The sequence below is a fragment of the Sebastes umbrosus genome, chromosome 10 (genome assembly GCF_015220745.1).
Source record: "Sebastes umbrosus isolate fSebUmb1 chromosome 10, fSebUmb1.pri, whole genome shotgun sequence".
Classification (NCBI taxonomy): Eukaryota; Metazoa; Chordata; class Actinopteri; order Perciformes; family Sebastidae; genus Sebastes; species Sebastes umbrosus.
Window position 1 is genome coordinate 24,512,656 of NC_051278.1, and position 22,459 is coordinate 24,535,114.

Here is a 22,459-nt window from a genome sequence, read left to right on the forward strand (position 1 = left end):
AATAAATCACATTAACTTTGACAGCCCTAGTTTTTTATTTCATACCATTAAACATTTTGCATTGAGTTGAGGTCAGAGTTCTTACATTTCAATAACTGTGGTTGTGCTGTATTTACATCATGCATTAAGTCTGCATCTGTACTAATCAACAAATCAGTTTGTGTTGACTGTAAGTGAGCATGTAAGTACATGTGCATTAGTGTTTCATGCAGTCAAATAATGCGAAAGGGTGTGTGTGAGCTTTTTTAATGTGCACACATGCAGATCTGTGTGTTTTGAAGTTGTGGTTAAATGTTCCACGAGTGTGTGTGTGTGTGTGTGTGTCCTTGGGTGAAGATGTGAGTTGTGCATCTGTCTGCATCATCCCATATCTTCCCAGAAAACATCAAGAGATCTCATTATTTCGACATATCTCAGGTTTTTTTTTCTTCTTCTTCCTCTTTTTTTCTTCCCCGTATGCCTTGAGTCAAAATTAGTTTTCATTCCCTCTGTGATCTTACTGACTGAAGCCGGGCTCAAAGTAAAGAAAATCGCAGTCTCCGCAGCGAGGCTGAGTCAAACACACACTTCACACAGCCACAGTCTGAGTTAAGCATTGCTAAGTAACCTTCACATTTCACTCGTGTGAAGAGCTAATTTCCTTTAAGTTCACATGTCACTTTTTGTGCCTCTTTTTGTGGGTCCTCTTCAAATGTCTCTCTGCGTCTAATTGCATAGGAAACATTCGAGACAAGCCGGTGTGACAGGCCCGCTCCCGGAGTCTTCAATTATTAAACATCCTACACTCTAGAAAACAGCCCTGACGTTAGCTACAGCCCCTAATCAGAACAGAAAGCCTCATGATATGTCACACTCCTTAGCTGCTGTGCTTTTGTGTATGTGTGTTTGTGCCGTATAGGAAAGACGAAAATATTTCTTTTCGCACCAGTTAAATAAGGCAAAACTCTGACAAAGACGATTTGTGTCACAGGTAGATCAGAACATTCACATTTCCCTTTTTTCTCCTGTTTTAGCGATAAAAGACATTGTTTGTACTTATGAAAATATATGAAACAATCAGTTGTGTTTTGTGTAAAAGTTTGAATAAGACTCTTAATCATTGTTTTAACTACAGCATTTTTGCGATTGTTTTTTGTATCTTTATAACTTAGTTGCTTCAGAATCCATGCCAATGGAAAGGTCAGACCAAAATAAGAAATACCCTCAAGCTAATTGTACTGCATACCTGTAATGTAGGCTTACATTTCCGCTTTAAATCACCTGCACTTATCCTGCAAGACACTCCAAGTAAAGGTCGAATGGCTCTTTTAAATTTCAACCTAAAAACAAATACAGCCTTATTACCATCCGTGAGTCATCGCTGTGGATGATTAACGTCCAGCAGCACTCAACCTTTGCCTGCCTGACGCTTAGCCGTACACACAAAACGACAATGTTCACTGTTGCCGGTTCGCTCCGTTGTGACCCGTGCGCCCCGAGCAAAAACATCGGAACAGTTGCTCTTGTGATCAGTGATCATATGATACATCTACTCGGAGCAAGTTCATTGGAGTAGAACTGGTAAATCATTAAACACACGCTCAGCAGTCGTCCTGCTGAGCAAAAGACTGCTGTACTACCCACAAGTGCAGGCACCATTACATCAAATGTCCCCCCCCTCCCATCTGCCATTACCTAAGAAAACAGAATGAATGCTTTTCATGCACACAAGAGCAATTTAAAACGCGTTATAATATTTTCTCTTTTTCCCTAAGCCACCATCATTAAGGTCAGATATAAAAAAATATATATATTTGAATTAATAAGCTGGTGCCACTCGAGTTTGTTGCTGGTAAAATATGCGTTTAAACGATTTTACCTCAACCAGCATGTTTTTTTTCCGGCTATATAATAACATCAAAATATAATATTTTGTGTATTAGTGCACCAAAATACCAGGCTCCTGTTTGAAAACACTGAATTATGCACAAGTCCTGTGTGTGCAAACATATTAGGGGTAGATTCAATCTTTGGTGGCGAATTAGAGCATTTCTCATTTCGTCATTGCCGTTACATGCTGTAAGATGCTGCAAGCCGGCGCTACTTATTTGTTTTGTTTTTTTCTAAAAGTCTTGTATTGTTCGTAACCCCTAACTTCACAAGTGTGACACGTGAATCATAAAAAATTCCATCTAGTGAAGAAATAAACGTGTCATGCCAGCATTAAATGTTGACTCAAATAAGTTCACAAGTTGCGTCTCCTCTGATCTCTAACATGATCAGAAAGCAGCACCAGTTTACAGAGACAAGACGCAGAGAAAAAAAAAAAAAAAAGTTCCATACACAGACACAAAAGAAATATTTTGATATAGACCCAAAGAGAAAACATATCAAAAGACATTTTTATACATGTCTTTTGCAAGCACAAAAAGCAGAAATGGTGTCAAGAGAAAACAAAACAGAAGGCTTGTTTCTTCCAACAATTGCTTTAAGCTACAAAAATCTCCTTGAGTCCCTAGCCTCCCCTCAATGTCAGCCTCCCCTCCCCTTCCCTTCCCTCACCCTCCCTCCCCTCCCTCTCCTCTTCGTTTCTCTCTTTTCCCCTTTTCCCTCTCCGAGGCAGGACAGGGCCCTCTTTGCACCCTGATAGGTTGCGGGCTGATGCTTAGCAACAACATTCCTGTGCCCTAAGTAGCAGTAAGCCTCTGGCTGAACTCTTTGATGTGGCTGTCAGGCCACATTTATTTCCTTTTAGCACTTTGTCTACTTGTCCAGATGTATAAGGAGATAAAAAGGGCTGGTGTTTACACTGGTCTCCCTCTGTAGCGCGGCTGTAATTAGATTGTATTGCTGGTCAGTCTTAAGGAGGGAGGTGAGGTGAGGCCAGGCAGGAACCACCTGTGTCAGGATGAGCCGGTCGGGCCGAGACCTCAGAGAGGAAAGCAGTGCAAAATACTTACTTTATTTGCTGTGGCAGCCAACATCATAATCACATTCTAGGGAAATCTCCCTAGATCAGTTGTTGTCAGCGTAATGTTCTGTCACATAACACCCATCAAGATTTGAAAATCGAGAGCCCAAGCTTGCAAAACTTTGTAAACTTTGTTGCATCTGAAAAACACCTCGATATGCGTCAACCTTCCCCGACTCACTTTTTTTTGGTATCTCATATTTTCAGGAACCCCACTGTGGAGGTGGTTATATGCACCATGTGGCTCTCTTTTGTGTTTTGCTTTTCTTGTCTTTCCATCCCTCCCCTCTGTCTCCCTCGTCCTGCTCCCCTCCTCTCATGGTGATATGTTGGAAGTAATAATCACTATTGCCTCTGGGTTTATCAGCATTTATTCGCATAACAACACGGAAAGGCAGAAGACAGACAGCATCGGTGTGATGTATTATCCAGTATGGGAATCATCTTTCATAATGACATCCAACAGAGCTTCCTCTCTCTGCCACCACCCTTTTCTCTCTCTCACACACACACACATATACACACTTTCTTCATTTCTCTCTCCCTATTTCCACTCCCCTCTGTCCACCCTTTATTATCACAGAATCCATGGTGCTCCCCAGCCTGTAAATTTGTGCCGCATTATCATAAGCTGTGGTGATAACTCACATTGCACAGAGACAATAATGATGTGAACACTCAGCATATGCCCCGGGCCCAGCAAATTAAAACAATGCTCAGCTTGATGAGCAGACTAATCTGGACAGCAGAGAGACTGAGAGAGATGGAGAGAGAGGAGAAAGGGGGTCCAGGAGCATCTTAAATACACGACACAGCAGCACCTCCCTCTGTTCAGTGTAGGTACAACCTGAGAAAACAAGGGAGGGAGACGGGGAGAGGAAAGAAAGCATACAATAAAAGGGGGAATAAAGAGAGTATAGGAGCATAGATGAAGCGCTTGTTTAGGAAACGTGAAAGGGATCAAATCTGTTAGGACATCATGAGACGATCACTGTCTTTAATTTTTGTTCTGGGAGTAATCATACAATGTCATATTTCTGTTATCTAGTAGTTTAAAAAAGAGCTAAATGTTGATCATTATTATGTTAATTTATATATGTATATATACAGTATATAAACAATTATAAATATATATTAACACACATATACTGTATGTATATATATATATGCATATATGTATGTATATACTGTATGTGTATGTGTATATATGAACACATATATATATATATATAACACACACATACAGTATACAGTATATTAGTGCTGTCAATAAAAAATATTTAATTGCGATTAATCGCATAATTGTCCATAGTTAATCGTGATTATTCACAAAATAATCACACATTTTTTATCTGTTCGAAATGTACCTTAAAGGGAGACTTATCAACATGGGATTGGGCAAATATGCTTGCTTTATGCAAAAAAATAGTATTACATGGTTGGTAACAATCGATTCCTTCGGTTTTCTAGTTTCATATGATGCCAGTATCTTCACTCTAGCTTTAAAACTGAGTCTGCTACAACTTAAAAAGAAAAAGAAATTGGTGGCCTTAAAACAAATTTGCGTTAACGTGTTATATTAGGACTATCAAAGTTAACGCAATATAAACACACACACATACTGTATATATATATAAATAAATAAATATATATATATATATATATATATATATGTGTGTGTGTATGCATGTATGTATGTTTGTTTTAATAATCTCAGTTATCAATCCATCAGTTTTCCTTAAAGCAAGTATAAGAGAGAAATTTCTCCTTCATTTCCTTCATGCTTTCTCATTATAATCATCGCAGCCTTCTCATCCTCTGGACAGGTCATTGACTAGAGTGAAAGAGTGCACATGTGGAGGGGTACGGAGGAAGGTCTGAGAGGAGAAAAGGGAGGATCAGGACATGGGAAAGCTGGCTGATTGATGTCCTGTGGGTGGGGTAAAATGCTTGTTCTGGATAGGACGGGAAGTGACAACCACAGATGTTGAATGGGTCGGGTGTTTGATCAGCAGGCATGATACTGAGGAGGTGAAGTGGTGGTGTCATGCATAGCAGCACGGGGGGGAATGGGTGGGTGGTAATGCTGAAAGCAAGGTGACTGACGTCCCTCAGGACCAAAACCAGCCCCGAGGCTTTATCAAGCATCCAGCTAACCCCAGCAGTCCTCCCTCTCCTTCTTCTCCTCCAACGCCCCCCTAACATATAGTCTGTGGGTGGTGCTGTTAATAATGTGGCAACTAGGAAGATTAATTGTGAGCAAGCAGCAGGATTAGGAGGGGCTTTTGGGAGGCCACGCAGGCCAGAAGAGGCCCAGGCTTGTGATCTTTCAAGCAGGCCAGGAAATGAAGCACGCAGGGGCGCAGCTCAGAAGAGCATGGAGGTAGATCAAATAGAGAGGGCTCACAACTCCTGTCTTAATGCCTGAGTTGTTCTGTTAGCTCATAATAATTGTCATAGACAGGCTCTTTGTGTGTTCATCATGAGCGCCAATATCAATTATTCCCCTCAAAACCAAATGGAAAAATGCAAAATTAGGGCAATAAAGAGACTCTTTTGTAGATGGGTATATCCATTTTGCCGCTGCTGCAGTTAACTGAGTATGAATACCTGATTGTTTTTCCTCAAATGGGACGTGTGGGTTTTTTACTGAGCACAGTATGTTCTTATTTTGGGGTTGTTTGACTTCTTGTATTACACATTCCATACAAGTACAGCGAACAAGCAGGGGTATTTCTAAACAGGTCTCAGCCACTGCAGAGGCAGCAGGTCTGCTGTCAAAACAATATTTCTATTCCGAACCGTTTCTTTCAAAAGCCTGGTCCACCAGCATATATGTAGTAAGGTCTCACAATAGGCTTATTTTGCCATTTTTCCCCCTCTTTGGTGTAATGTGACACACATGCTGGCCAGGCCCTAATGCCTTTCAGAGATCCTATCTGAAAGCACATTATGTGATCGTTTTCAATTCACAGTGCTCTCTTTTCCCATGAAGAATATGGTTCCATTTAAGAGTGCAGACCGTTCCATTTCTCAAGGTTATGCATGGGCATGTAGAGGAACAACAATAAAAGTGGGAAAAATGCAGCTCCAAACCATCTCTAATATGTATTTGTCAGTTGAGTCTCTTGCTATGATTAAAGACCCGGTGAATTCCTTCCTGCAGGAAAGGAAAGTATTTCTGCAAAGGCATCGGATATCGCTGTGTCATGATTAACTGCCTGCTCCGCTAGCTAAAAGGCTACGGGAAGGAAGAGGATGTTTTGGACCTTGAAAGTGCACGAAAGAACAACAACACAAGAAACTCTTGACCTGTTTGGGAGGTTTCAGGCCTCTGTTTTCTCTTTGTCTTAAAGCAGCATTTGTCACACTCGTTTAGCCCGAAACCTCTGCTCACAATCAATAACTCATTCTAGTTTTCGCAGGAATCTATGCACATATTTACCTCTCGTTTCAATTATGTGACATTAAATAAGGTGGCCGGTTAAAGTGCAAATTACATTTCCTCTCTGCCTCATATAACCGCGCTACGTTTGGCTGCTCAGAGTGAGTGACGTCTACCCTTTAGCTGACCACTGCAGGAGGTCATGGCTGAGTGGAGGTTAAGACCTCTCCTCCCTAACCAGGTCGTAGATCAGATCATCAAAGACAGGAGTGAAGCTCCACAAAACGCGAGAGGTAATAAAACATGACCTGCCACATTATGTCATAAAACAGGAGCAGTGTTTCCAACATTTCCTGAGCCAATCCCAAAGGATTTATGACACTCGCAGTCAGCTACTTGTCATTTTAAAACTTGTCAAACCTTTTTTTCTTCTAAATATTCTTTCTATTTGTGTGTCTCTTTTCTCCTGTAGCCACCTAATGAGATTGGATCTGAGAGTCACCCACTGCCCTACACTCCTCTACCCCGAGGATCCAAAGATGCCAAGAACCACAAAGGTAAGGAAAATAGAAAGACCTATCGACTTCATAACCTTTTGACTTAGGTGTCTTGTACATACAGTACATCTCTACAGATATTCTTCAAAGTAAACAAGAAGCAACACAATATATTATCATACATTCAATCAGGCCTACGGATTATGTAAATATAAGTCATAATAACCCTAACGGCTACAGAGAGTGGGAAGCTATATTTTTCTTGAGACTGAGTTGAAGTTATGTTATCTATTCTTATTGATCTCATCTCATCCGTGCGATGGTGCTGATAGTGGGAATAAATCAGAGTAATCTAGGTTAACTCTGATCTGAATGTATGCGTGGGAGCCACACAGCACATATACAAGGAGAGGCATCCTTGATCTGTTGATACTAGACATTGATTAGGCCTCACATTGACCCGGTGTAGTCAGTTGATGTAATTGTGTAGCAACTCCTTAGCATCAAACACTGCACTCTAGGAAGAATGCATCACATTAATTAAAAATAATTGTGCAGGCCACCGCCTGCGTTCGTAGCAGATCTTCAGCTGAGGTTGTAGTAAAAAAAAACGGCAGTCCATTGTATTATACTATACCCATAAGTTAGGTTTTATAAACAACTTTCATTTGTTTTTACTTAAACTTTGATGACAGTTTCTAGTCCATGTACAGTCTTTAGTCAGACTGTGTTCTTGGAAAACCAAAATACATTTCATTGGCTAATAGAGATAATTTCATACCATAGATGTCACCACACTGTAAAAGTAGAACTGTAACCATTTACTGTAATTTTAAAGGTGCTCTATATGATATCCAGAGAATTGATATAGCATCAAACAACTATTTGCTATGTAAAGATATAAAGGAGTAAATGTCTACCTGAGCAGAGATTGAAGTCACTCTCCCTCTGTGTGTGTTGTAATCATAGACTGTATATAAGAAGTGGATGTAGTCACCGTGACGTCACCCATTGGTTTGTGGACTGCCGTTTTGAAGCCTCGATTTCAGCATTTTGGCTGTCGTAATCTTGGTATTTGGCCTTCGCCATCTTGGTCTTTTGCAACCAGAAGTGACACGAGAGGGTGGAGCTTTGTACAACCCAATGCTAAATAAGACATTTTTAGGCGACCAAAAAGGTTGTAATTAACTTCAAAGAACTGGAAACACACTGTGAAAGGGTTAAAGTTCTAAGACAAAAACACAAACAACTCCCAGACCAGACAACACCGTGATAGCGACCTAACAATCACAAGGTAGCCATGCCCTAAAGCATACCCTGCTTTATGTCTATTTGACTCTAAATGGGACCATAATTTACTAAATGAACATCATGCTGTATTGAAGAAGACCTGAAACTAGTGATTGAGACCATAAACTCATGTTTACAATGTTTACTGAGGGAATAAATCAAGTGAGAAGTAGGCTCATTTTCTCGTAGACTTCTATACAATCAGACTTCTTTTTGCAACCAGAGGAGTCGCCCCCTGCTGGCTGTTAGAAAGAATGCAAGTTTAAGACACTTCAGCATTGCCTTCACTTTTCAGATCTGGAGGTTGGCCACTGGTTGTAATCTGAGCTTTTCCTTGCTTTGTTGTCATAGCCGGTCGGCAGCATGGGCTTTTAGTGCATGTGAGTGTGCCCCACTGGCTACCTCACGGCCGCTGCTCTGCACTGCTCTCAAACGGCAGTTACACCTGATAACGCCATCCTGACCGACAGCGCCGTTGCGGAAGCATAGCACCCACCTTCCGGTCCCCACCATTGCTTGACATCTCGACTCTGTGTTTTAACGAAAGTACAGTTTACAGTTGATCAGGCTCCAGTTAGCCTGTAACCAACTGAGCTTCAACCAAAATCAACAGCTTATCTGGAGTCAGGCTTTTCACAATAAGCCCCACTTTTCTCAGGTCATTTTTTGTGCCTGAGACATTCATCACTGTCCTCAAAATGCGAAACACTTGCGATGGGTCGACCACCAGTACGGAATAGCACAACAGGTCAACAGTGGCCATCTCTACCCGCCCCGTTTATGGTGCCAAGGACAGATCTATGTCATGTCAAGCGTGGACGGAGGCAGCTCCCACCGAATGTAAGGACAGGAGGAGCCCCGTGCTTTGTCAAAATCAGACCTGGCTAAGAACAGTCCATTTAAAGGTGAGGGGATCTGACATGAAATATTTTCCCCTCCGTCTAAGATCTGAGCCGTGGTGACAGTCTCCATTTGTTATTTTCACGATGCAGCGCTGCAGTCTTAGATAACACAGCCCTCATCTTCGCCCTTCACCTCGTCTTCATGTCCCCGCCTCCAGCGCCTATACCCCAGCTCTTTGTTTTTAGTTTTTTTCCTTTTATTTACACTTCTTAAACATACTTGAATTTTCTTTATGCGTCGGAGACGGTCACAGTAACTCCATATTCAAAGAGAACAAAGCTGTGGAGCGAAGCAGTGCTACAACTAACAACATTTTTCAGACAGTAATTCCAAACAACTAAGCGAGTTAAATTCAGGATATAAACAATAGGGGTGAAACGACATGCTGAGTGTTTTTATGTAGTTCAATGCAACACTCTCGTTTCAATATGCATGGTAAATTAAACAATTCACTACACGATTTGTTCAAAAATTGCGGAGGTGAAATTGTATGTCCTGTTTTTTTCCCATTTTTTTAAAGTTCTGCTTTTGTTTTGTTCTGCTGAGAAACCACGCTCAGTACATGAGATAAAAGGCACTTTGCTGTACTGAAAATATATATATATATATACATATATATTCTGTATATATGTGATTGTGACAGTAGTTTTTAAGGGGTTAATGAAGTGGTCTTTTTTAATGGGGGTACAAGGCAGGCTGTATAGTTTCATCCCGACTCCTGCAGTAGCAGGAAGATCAGCAGCACTTCTGACATCGCCCTGTCGGCTGCTCAGAAAGAACCTCCCTTTCCTCCTTTCAACCCTCTGCACCCACCCCCACCCCCGCTTTGCCATGTCACCTGTGTGGAAGCCCCAGAGCCTGGGTGCCAGAGGTAATTACAGCATCTAGGAGCTCCCAAGAGGAGGGCAGCGCTGGCAGGTCACTGCCCAGGGAGAGAAGGGGTGGAAACCAAGGACAGAACTCCAGGATAAGCTCCTGTCTCGGTTGGCGGAGGAGTCAACCTGGAGGAGACGGGGCAAAACAAGGCAGCGAGGAGAAGAGGGAGGGAGGGAAAGCGAAAGATGTGCTGTTGTGGTAGTGAAATCTAAATCAAGATTTCATAAACCAGATCTGACGAGATAGACGGACAGAACAAGAGGGAAAGATGAAGGAGGGCGGAAAAGACCAGCGTTAAAGAGCGTAAGAAGACTTAAAAATGAGGGAGAGGAAAGACAAAGTGAAGGAGGACGGCGGGGGCTCCAGCATGTCTTGGTGAAGGCATGACACAGAGTGGAGTGGAGTATATAGTCTGGCAGAGAGGCCTGAGGATTCTCCACTACTGTCACCTTGGCTCTAACTCTCAGTGCTGGTCCAACTGTCAACTCAACTCTAAATCTAACAGTCCAAAATGGAGTCCCAGCCTAAAGTACTGTGTGTCTTGCTGAAGACTGGCCTATACCGTACTATTAGGCCACATCCAAATGACACATTTTGTGTTCCTGTGCCTTACCATGATGATTTCACATTTCAACATGTGAAACAATGTGCTGGGTTATTTATTACCAGCTTGTCATTTTCTTAGGATGACACATTTTGAAGTGCGATTCTCAAGTTTTTTTTCTTACATCTAATTATAAGAGTAGTTCAGAAGTATGTAAAAAAGATGCTTCAGACTTGATTGATATATCCATGTACACAGAGGAGATTTTAATGAAATAGCCTTCGTTTCCTCTGCATATTTCAATAAATATGCCAGGCACTAGTTACTGCTTTTTTTTTTTTTACAGGTATCAGATTAAATTTGAGTAGGCCATCCCTCAGCAGTGACAGCGGTAAATGAAAGGGATATATTTGTGCGAGCAAAGTAAACAGACGAGGAAAAATGCCTGAAATCCGCCTTACAGTATGAGCCCTGGGCCCTTTTAATCTTCTTGTTCTGGGCCTGCTTCCAGCTACTTTGTATGTATGTATCTTAAATGGTGCACAACTGTTATTAAAATCCCAGGAGGAAAGCAGCCTTCAAAGCAAAAAAAAACAAAAAAAACAACCCTCCATTCCTGACGACACCCATGGGGTGTCTCACATTTGTTCGTCGATTCGCTTTCGTTACATGTCGGGGTGATCTGCACCGCTTCCTGCTACGTTCCCCTTCGCTCCCTCAGCACCCCCCAAAAAAAATGGAACAGATCCAAACTAAGAGTAAACTGTTTTATAGTTGCTGCACAACAAATAAACAAACATCTGGAAGCATTCAGAGCAGCCCATTAGAAGGGCTCTGGGCTTTGCCAAAAAGGGGTAAATGATGAGGAATGGGCTGTCGAAAGGCTGGCGGAGACAGGGGAGAGGCCAGATGACGGAGCTGTGGGTGCTAAGCACTGCCTTTTAGAGCTCAGCTGGGCTCAGAGAGATCTACACCTGCTGCTATCTCCTCCTCCCCGCCTCTCCTCCACCAGACATCTGGATGGGATACATGACTAATGGATGACTAAACTGCTAGTGTTGAAACTTAGCTGTTGTCATTATGAAGGGGAAGGTTGTTGGTTTGACTGATGACTTAATGTTCTTTGCACTTAGTAAAACAAAAAGTGAGTTTGACGGCTTTAAAAAATGGTAATGCGTCAAAACAGCTCCCTAATGTCGGTTTATTGTTGCTTGTTTAATAACCAGAGCTGATTATATTATTTATAACACCGCGGCTCAGATGCTGTTATCAATACAAATATCAACTTTTCATAAAGTCCTGTTATTTACAGCGAACACATGTGCTGCTGGTTACCGAATGTTTTTGGCAAATTAATTGATACATTACCTCACACATCTGTTTCTTTACTCGCCGAGTTGTTTTCCGTGCTTATCTTGAGTGATTCCGTTCTTTTCTGTTTGATGTCACTCCGTATAGTTAGAAGGAAATTAAACTCTCATCTTTCTGCTGATAATCTTCCCATTCTGGTTTGGGCTGCCTTGGCGTGTTCCACGAGCATGGAAATGTCCTCTCTGGAACGCGGTGAGAAAAGACAGAGCACCTTTTGACGTTTCCCATTAGACACATGTACGTGCTCTGCAAGACATTTCACTCAGCCTCGTAATGATTATACCAGCAGGATCTGTCCCCTGATAAACATCACTCTTAAACACAAAGACTTGCACTGGCCCCCACACAACTAAAATGAGGCATGTGGAAAGAACAAAGTGTAAGCTTTTCCTCCAGACTGGTCCAGAGTACCCCTTCGAAGAGCTGTTTTCTGTAAACTTTTTTTTTTTTTTTAAACTACAATGCATGCGTTCAACATTGAGAAGTGACAGATGATGAAACATTTCATAGTGAATGATATATACAGATCTCTCTGCCAGCTATACACCATGAGCATGTGTTGAGTGAGCCTCCGCACCGAGCTCTACGAGGTGAATTGACGAAGTAAAGACGTGGCCTTCTTCCCGGTTACAGAGATCATAAAAATGTTTCCCAGGCACTCGTCACGGCATGAAAGTTTTATTTCTTTGCAATGTTTGCCAGTTTGTGAGCTGATGAGGTGTCTGTGATCTGCTTCTAATGGCAGCGTAGGCTTTTCCTCCACATAAAGCCACAGAAATTAAAACCACAAAAGATGGTCTTATTTGTTTGCATGAACCTATAAACTTGCCCACACAGGCACTACTTAGGTTTTTTTACTTAGATATAAAATTCTGTACTGCAGGGGTGGAAAGTACATTTAAAAAAAGATACTGTACTGAAGTACAGTTTTCTGCCACTTTATACTTGTACTCCACATTTCAGAGAGAAATAATGTACTTTTTACTTCATTATATTTATTTAACAGCTAGAGTTACTAGTTACTTTCTAGATTAAGATTAGGATTTTGCAGAAAAGCATGCGATCAAATCATTGAATATGAAGCATTGTTCTAGATCTAATTACCCTACATATATATGCATATAAAGTATGTATAGCTTCACGTTGACAATATAAAAATGCTGCTTTCATGTAAATGACTTTGATACTTAAAGGACATTTTGTTGAAGAAACTTTTGTACTTTAATTTAAGTAAAAATTTGAATGCAGGACTTTTACTTGTACTTAAAGGAACATTGTGTAGCATTTAGGGGGATCTATTGTAGGGTTGGGTGATTGGAAGAATATATCAACAATCGGCGACTGGCTGAGTACGTCATCGGTTGTTTTTTTTTTTGTGCGATTGTTTGAACGATGTCATTTTATTTTGCTAATTTAATGGTCTGCCTCCGAAGAACGAGCGCTGCTCAGCATCAAACTCAGTGAAATAAAGGTTTATTTCGACCAAAACAGAGTTGGTGGTTGTTGTAAAGACTAATCAAGACAGTGTTGGTGAGTTTTATTTTGTTTCTGTCGAGTTTGAATTAAGTGTGCTTTGCGATGCTGCACCGCAAGAACAGCTAATTGCCCAGTACTTCAGCAACAGAGGGAGGGGGGGGTGTACGCTGTGTGCACACTCACACATACACACACAACGGTGCGAATATATCGGTAATAAATGGTCGTTCGGCTGATGATGGCAGAATGGAAAATTATAACACATCGCCCAACTGTGATCTATTGGCAGAAATGGAATATAATATTAATAAGTATGTAGTAACGTAGTTCTCCTACTTGCTTGGTACACGGGAGAAGTTTCAGTTGGTTGCAATCTGCAACCTCACCACTAGATGCCGCCAAATCATACACACTGCACCTTTAAGTATTTACAAATTCTCTATATTATTATCTTTATTTTATATTATATTATATTATATTATATTATATATTATAAATATAAAATTATAATAAAAAGATAAAATATGAAGTCATTAGTTTTATACACCTTTTTTTATCCGTCAATGTGTAAGTATATACATAATACAGTATTATGCTACTGTGTTTGTGTGTAGGTACCTGCATTTCTACTCAAACAGACACAAATAGGACACTAATTGTTAAACCTGTTCCATAATACATTTTTATAACCCAGACTTGTTTTGAATGAACAAGGACCTGAAAATTCAGTCACAATCACATCAATCTATTCTTTGGCGCAGTAGCTCCTGCTGCATATCACACTGGTATATACTCCCCGTGTATGAGGACAGGCTCTATTTCCTTTATGCGAGTCAGATGATGTGATATTATTCCTCCCAGGAGTGGATTGGCTCAGCAACATGAATATCCATTAAAGCCGGCCTATGGAGATGGATGAGGGGAGAGGGGACGAGGCAAACTGGGCCTGCAATCCTTCACCGCGCGGCTTCACATAACACTGCACTGTCCGCATCCAAAGTGATGAGAGCTCATTTTTGGAGGCAGGCCTGTCCTTGTTATTACTACCCTGGAAATCACCTCTACGTTTTTCTCCTTCAGAAGCAGGCTAGATTAAAATGCCAGGATAACCTCCTCAACTTCCATGACAGGCTTAACTGCCGAACTCTGACGTGCCGGCTCTAAACTGCTTTGAGAAAGCTGCCTTCCACCAAGTGTCATTATCTCTCCGTTATCGGATGGCACTCCGCTCACAGTGTGTGAATAATTCTGTTTGTGCTGGGTTTGGGGAAATGTCAGTGACACTATTGTTTTTACCTTGCCGTTTGATGTAGCTGAGAGAGTCTCCTGAGTGCCTTGAGTTCTTAAACTGATGTTGGACGTATACAGCAAAAACTTAAAGTGAAAAGATAGGACTGTCAGCTTCTGAGCCATTTCAAGATATTTGTCTGTTAGTTCGTCTTACTAGTGGTATAAAAGTCAATATTTCTCTCTCTGATATTCTGCCTTAATAAGGGATGTTTTATAGTCAAGTTTAAAATATGCTGGATATGTTTTGACTGAAGTGATTCTAGCAATTTCACAAAGAGTTCACAGATCAAATTAGACATTTTCTATCTGAATGTTTTTAATCTAAAGTCACTGTACAAATTAATCTGATGCTGCAGTTTTTGTAGAACACTTATATTACTTTATAATGAACATTAAAGGTCCCGTGTGTAGGATCTGGCGGTATCTAGCGGTGAGGTGAGGAGATTGCAACCAACTGAAGCCTCTCCAGTGTGCCAAGCGTGTTGGAGAGCTACGGTGGCCAACGCGAAAACGCAAATGGCCCTCTCTAGAACCATTTGTAGGTCATTTGGAGCAGAGCCAGTGTGTGGAGTTTGTGTGTATGTGGGAAGTGAGTGGTGAAGCAAGAGAGAGAGAGTGGCGGCGACAGAATCGAGTAACATTATCGACTCCGGCCCAAGCAGGAAAAGTTAACAGAGTTTGGTTTGTCCATTCTGGGCTACTGTTGAAACATAGTGGTGCAACATAGTGAACTCCGTGGAGAGGACCTGCTTCCTATGTAGATATATAAACAGCTCATTCTAAGGTAAAGAAAACACAACAATTTTTATTTTCAGGTGATTATACACTAGAAAAAAACATACTTATTAGTATTATATTCCATTTCTGCCTAATTGTTACACACTGGTCCTTTAAGCATTTTGAACACTGAGCCTGAAGGCGAATGATCCCACTTTTGAACTCCTCCATCCATCACCACTGAAATATGATGATTACAAACTTTGAACCATTTTCTCAGCAGCAGGAAAATATGTAGCCTCCTAAATCTTTACCGTCCGAGACCACCGCAGAAAAACCTTTGTTATTTATGGTGATACAAACCCAACCGGACTCACTCGTTAAAACTTGCTCAGGCACAAACAGACGCGAGGTTGAGCCATTATGTTGGCTTCTGCTCCAGACGTGTCAGACCGATAGACAAGGACATGAGTTTCTGCCAAGCAGACCCAACCCTCTTGGAAAAACACACCGCTGGTGCTTTGGACTTTGGTCCACTTCCCAGTTGCACTGGTCATTCTCAGGGAAGTAGCAGAACATAAATCACCCAAAGTAGATGGGTCTTACTGCTTGAATCAGCTCTGAAATTGGAATTTGTTAATGCAGCTACACTATTATTCATTCTTCCACCATGATTTGTAGTCGCGGTTCGGGACAACTGAGATGCGGCCTGCGCTTTCCAGACGCACTTTCGGTCAGAAGTTGGAGCAGGTTTTTGTAGCCTTCATGGTTTCCAAAGGTGGGAGTCCATCATAGTAATTTAGGATGGGGTTTAGCTGCCAGATGGTTTTGGATATTTTTACAGCAGGATGGATGTTGAGTCCACCAGTTTTCTTCTGTGTCAGTAGCCTTTGAAACAAATTGCTCGGTGAGCAGGCGGAGTCTGTCTGTGTGAGGGCGCTCGCTACCCTTCACTCTGATAAATAGCTACCAACATGCTGGCAGATGCTGGACAACTTGTCATGCTAAAGGGGACAGGATCAGACCTCAATAAGTCCTTGTAGCTTTGTAATTATTGTATATTACCAGGCGTGTTTACACAGATATACACAATGTCTCGTATTTTAGATTGTATGATACAGCAAGTTTACACAAAATTAGATACAGTACCTGCTAAATATATTTGTCTTGTTGGTTAATGTAGGATCATATATCTTAATCAGGGTGTTTTTAATAAATTATATTTTGAGTAGACTGTAGATCGTAATTCTGGGGTAACTGATCTCACACAGTAATCATTCAAGATGAAAACATGCCTTAATGCTAGTCTGGTTAATGGCTCCAACAAATTAGATTCCAATTCACTCCGTGGACCGTTTATCATGCTGGCTGACAACACATTCTGCATGGCTTAACAGCTGTGCTACATCACTGAACTTTTCTCTGTCAGACGTGATCGTAACGGAGCAATACATGCCATGGACTCACTAATATGTAGTGAGAAAAGGGGTCACCAGTGATAATTTACTGAGCAACATAAAGGGGTGTCCTGTTAGAGGACAGACTCCGAGTGGCAATCATACACTGAAACAGCTACCTATACCCTGGTTAGCCATGTAGCACAGTATATGAACACAAATATGCAGATGAATGTGTTTGTATGGACATGCACACACGTGGAACCAGTGCCTACTAGAGCTGGGCAATATGACGATATACTGTATATATATATATATATATGATTTATATATATATATTTCTATATCGTTTATATCGTGATATAGACTAGGCCTATATTTATTTATTTTTTCTCTATAATTTCACTTAAAACTGTCATGTTTATTTTGCACTCAAGTTCTTAAAATGAGAAGATACAGTCAGTACTTTTAGTTTATCAAGTGTAATTCAAACGGGAGTACACATAGGCTTTACCATGTGGTTATTTCATATAGACTATTTATTTATTGACTTACCAGAAAGCATGTTATATTGTGATATATGTCGTTATCGAGATATGGAATGACCTGTATCGTGATAGAAGATTTTGGCCTTATCGCCCAGTCCTAGTGCCTACCTATACATAGCATCACACTGAGACAAAGGTTTACACCACAATATATAGAAACATATACTAAAGCCATAGGCACAAGATTCATGTGCCAAAGGCAAAGCTAGAATGATGACATGCTGTAATTTTACATTATCACATATATTTTTTCGTATTGTTCCGAAGATATCATCACACTTTTGATAACTATCTCCATAGTAATGACAGCAAACACATGTCTTGGAAATGTAGGCAACCCCAGATTCTCAGAATCACATACATTCAAGAATCACGGACGTAGCTTTGCCTAGATCTTTAAGGAAGATCCCAGTTTTACTTTTCTAGTTTTGGCCAACATTTATGATGGCTATGGGAACATTGTATTCACCAAAGTCATCACTGGTATCTGGGAACTTTGCAGTATTTCGGAGCAAAAATATTGAGTGATAGGGCAATCAGACAGCTTTTAAACAAGGCAACAGTTGAGCCAGATTATCAAGGTAAAAACAAAAGTGGGCGTGCCTGAAATGTTGCTTTGGGAAATCTTTACAGGTACAGGCAAGTATGGTAGGTCAACATTGACCTAGGAAGTCGGTCTAGAAACTGTGATGGATGGTTACAACATACAGTTCAGAATTCTACTGGTTGCTCTCATATTCTCCCAAAAAGTTTGTCTGACCTGGTTTCTAGAACCTGTATGATAGTTTGACTGGTCATGTTTCCTCGTCTGACTTCTTTTTAGCAAGGTTGCCACGTTCCCAGATCCCACCAATTAACTTGGTGAGTAAAATGTCACTATTATCTGTAATGATGGCCAAATCTACGAAAATTAGACCCAAATTGTAATAAACCTTAATTGTCCTCTAAAACATAATTAATTTGTTATCATTTGAAGTTCTGTGGGACAGATGTTGCATTGAACAGTTACAGAGATTTGGGGTTTTTGAGTTATAAATAGTCATTAGAGGGATAGTTCCGGTATTTTGAAGTGGGGTTGTATGAGGTACTTATCCATAGTCAGTGTATGACAGTCTGCATGCCCCCAGTTTGGAGAAACAGACAGGATTTCCGGCACGGAAGCAAAGCAATGCACTGCTGTGGACGGTAGGAGTGTAAGAAAATATAGATACACATGAGTATCGCGATATTATGTTGTGCGATACTGTATCGATGCTCCAAAACACTGTATAGATTTTTAATTAACCTCTTAAAAATCTGAAGGCCCGCCCGCGGACCCGCCTGCTATTTGATCTTTTGGAGGTTGAGGTGGGCTCAGTTTTAAAGCTAGAGGAAATATACAGGCATCATATTAAATTAGAAAACCCAAAAAATCCATTGGTACCAACCATGTCATACTAGCTCGCCAAGGAGGCTAAATAACGCTCCAAATTTATGCAAAATTTTCACAACGAAAAACTGGCGTGGCGATTTTCACAGGGGGCCTTGACCTCTGACCTCAAGATATGTGAATGAAAATGGGTTCTATGGGTACCCACAAGTCTCCCCTTTATAGACATGTCCACTTTATGATAATCACATGCAGTTTGGGGCAAAAACCATGCAGTTTTTTTGCATGCAGTATAAATGTGTTATTTCTGCCTATTCTAAAAAGTTATATTTCCGGTGTGTATTTTATATTATGACAATTTTCCTAAAATTAAGTAAAAAAAAAAAAGTATCATGATATGCATCATATCGCCAGATTCTTGCCAATACACGGCTCTAGTGGACAGGGCCGGCAGCAAATCTTATTTTAGCCACCTAAAAGAAAGGCTCAGCTAAAAATAAATCTATATCAGTTTAAGTGTACGCTATGTTTAGAATATTTTCACCGCTTTATCTTGCCGTCAGACAGCCCTTTCTGACGGTGAACTGCACTGAAAATGTAACTTATCTATCCGTCCACAGCAGTACATTGCTTTGCTCCCACGTTGGTACTGTTGTCTGCTTCTCCAAACTGGGGACGTGCCGACCCTCATCTACTATAGGTAATGCAATGACTATAGATACATACCTCATACAACCCCACTTCAAAACACCCAAACTATCCCTTTAATTATTATGACTTGTAAATAACATTTCATATGAAATTGTTTTTTAGAAAATTGCACTAAATGTTTTTCAAGAAATAAATTGAGCACTGCTCCATGGACCCGATGGGTTGGGTTTTCCTTTCATGCTGCTGAACTCTAACAGGTAATATACTGTAGTACTGTTCAAACTAGGATACCTGGTCATTTCCTGAGGGTCTTGATAAGCTCTATGAACATTCTCAAGTTAGTTTGACAAATACATAGAATAAAGCCAAAAGTTTTTTTTCAAGGCAACAATGCAGATGTTTCTAAATTACTCAAATTTGGTGTCGTTCACTAATGCATAAACACGTCAAATGTAGTGCAGACATTCAACGTAGGCGTGACTGAAACCACTGTTTCTTAGGAGTATTGTGGGTCCTGAAACTTCACACATACACACACACACTGACACACTCATTCCCAGGTACCCTCAATGCTCCGAAGCTATTGTGGCGGAAAGAGCTGAACTCATCTGTCAATTACGGTAAGCTCCATTGGGCCATTGTCTAAACTGTTTTCTCACTCACTGGTGAATCCAGTGATTTATTGTCAACTGCCTCGACATCAATATACAATTGGGAGACACTAAGCTGTGATGTCTGAACACAAACTATTGTCAGAGTATCAGCATAGCTCACATTAAGTGCCATTTAGATTATTCATTGCATCGGTCTGTGCGAAAGCGTTGTTTGGATTTGCTGCCTGTAAAGAGACGAGAAGGCCATTATCCTATACGCTGGGATTCCTGTGCTATGGATCTGAGCTTCTATTTACTTCACATTCACTCTCCAACTGAATGAACAACGTCCGAGCTGCACCAAACACAGTGTCTCAAATGTGTGGGTCAGCTTGTCTTGCCCTGCCTTAAAGTCTATAAGGTCAACTGGATATGAGTGTCAGAGCTATTTCGTTGAACCGACGTGCATTTTATCTCTCTTGAAATATAAAGGGGAGCCTCGGTTACAGGAAGTAGCAGGTCTTTCATGGCTCGCACTGGCATCAACATTCCAGCTCAAACCAATGAAAAGAGCGAGGTCACTGAAATGCCAGGAAGTCCAAAACAACCTTTTAATCTGTCACTTTGATTCGCCGAAGTCACTTTAAACAGACGGAGCAGGTTTCTCTGTCACGATGATATGAGCGGACAAGTTATTTCGCCATCATAATTTGATTCGCAGATAGTTTCTGGCATGCTCCGTCGCTGCAGCGCAAGACGATCAGATTGACTGAGTCATTTTGGTCAAACACATGAATTTATCCCAGATTGTTGTGATTTAAAAGGCTGTTTCCTTCATTCCCCTCCCTCAGGACAAACATGTACTCAAAACTAAACCTTTCAGATTTGGTAGCCATCAAACCGTATCGTATCTGCTCAGAAAGATGTAATTCTTTGATTATGCGTTCATGTATAGTATTTTTCGAGAGTTTTATGTGCTGCTGTAATATATGTGCATCATTAAAAAAAAAGAAACTTTGAAAACAAATTATTAGTGTTAATAAATAGAGCATTTCCATTTTTTGGAGTGCTGAGTGCTCGGAGACCCTCGAAAGAAAGCTAAAATATGTCTCTCCACTTGACACCATTAGCAAGTGTTAACACATAACCTTTGGCAGCGCTGGCCAACTGCTCCACACCATTTTAGGCATCCTCCCGCAGCAGCAGTTCTGAGCGAAGGATTTGGACAGTTGGACAACAGAGATAGGGGAAGAGGGCATAATATTGGATAAAGTAAAATGTTCACATGTCTGGCGGTGGTATTCTTTGTTTGCACACTGTGACACCGAGACGCAATGTCTCAGGGCTAGCCAACTGTTTGTTTTGTGCCCTCTGATCCATGTCTGCGTGTTTCTGGTTAAAAAATAACGAGCTTAGTTCTATTTTTTCTCCTTTGCATTATACATTCATGGTAAATACATTGTTTTCTAAGTGAACGTCTACTATAGAATATGTTGTACCATCGCCTGTGTTATTGTTTTGCTTTATGTAGCAGGCACTAGATTGTAATAGCTGAACTGAAAGGACGATATTAAGATAACCTTGGGAGAGAAGCGATAACACAGCCGTGGGCATCTGTCCTTCCTGCCATCACTAACCCACTGTGACATTTTGGCTGAGGAACGGCTCAAGCTAGAGCACTAACAGCTTATTTGCACTTTTTATACGATACTCGGAGGGATGGCTCTTTTGTTATCGTACAGTTTTGGAAATTGCCTCCTTGGTCAGCTCGTATTGTGATATGCTGTTAGCCATTAGACTATGGCGAGGTAATCCTGACAAATACAACGAACAAATCAAGGATATTAGTGCCGTGATGTGCAGTCGATAATATTTGGCTTCATTAATTCCCGTGCCCTGGGATGACATCCAGCCCCTATTAGGTTTGAAATCTCATCCCCTTCTCCTCTATACCTCAGCTGTGGCTCAACCAAGCAGCCAAGCAGATAATACGCTCTGAGCTCTGAAACATGTACCATTATAATTAGCTTTGTCAGGTCCTAGCCCCTACAACCCTCATGCAGATAATATGATAATATGTCTTCATAACCGGCTGACCTTACATGCTCAATATTTCTCCCCTTATGAAGATTACATGTCAATAAAGTAATTGAGTCCCGGGGTGTGTGGCAAGTGAAGATTTAGGTTATTGGACTTTTCGGGGCAGTGATGTACGAGCGTTATTATTCTACCTGTCAGGAGATGTGCAGGGGGCTGGGGACAGTCCGAGAGTGTCAGGGGGGAAAGGAAAGGAGAGGAGAGGAGAGGGGAGAGAGGGAGACAGAGATAAGGCAAAAGAGAAAGAGAGGGGAGGGCGCAGAAAGACATGAAGTGAGCCAAAGAGAGACGCAGAGAGTGAGGGAGACGGAAATGAAGAGAGGAGGGAGGGAGGACTGGAGGAGAGAAGAGGAGGCGAGATCATTTCTCACAAGGAGGGACAGATCCACAGTTAATCATTCCCTCGTACCTCCATCTCTCTGTCCCCTCCCTCACTCTCTGCATATGAACAGGGGATATGTCATATTAATTAAGAGGAGTAGAGTTACAGTGGAGCCATCCGTCT

General features: G+C 41.1%; 1 protein-coding gene across 10 annotated transcripts in view; it reads left to right on the forward strand.

Moving 5' to 3' along the window:
* The window catches only part of lrmda (leucine rich melanocyte differentiation associated), a 351,320-nt gene that overhangs the window by 307,149 nt on the left and 21,712 nt on the right, over nucleotides 1-22,459 (forward strand). For all 10 annotated transcript variants that reach the window (XM_037781646.1, XM_037781645.1, XM_037781648.1 and 7 more), the window contains one exon: nucleotides 6,808-6,892. In XM_037781646.1, coding sequence (XP_037637574.1) covers nucleotides 6,808-6,892 — 85 coding nt within the window. The remainder of the gene's footprint in view (nucleotides 1-6,807; nucleotides 6,893-22,459) is intronic.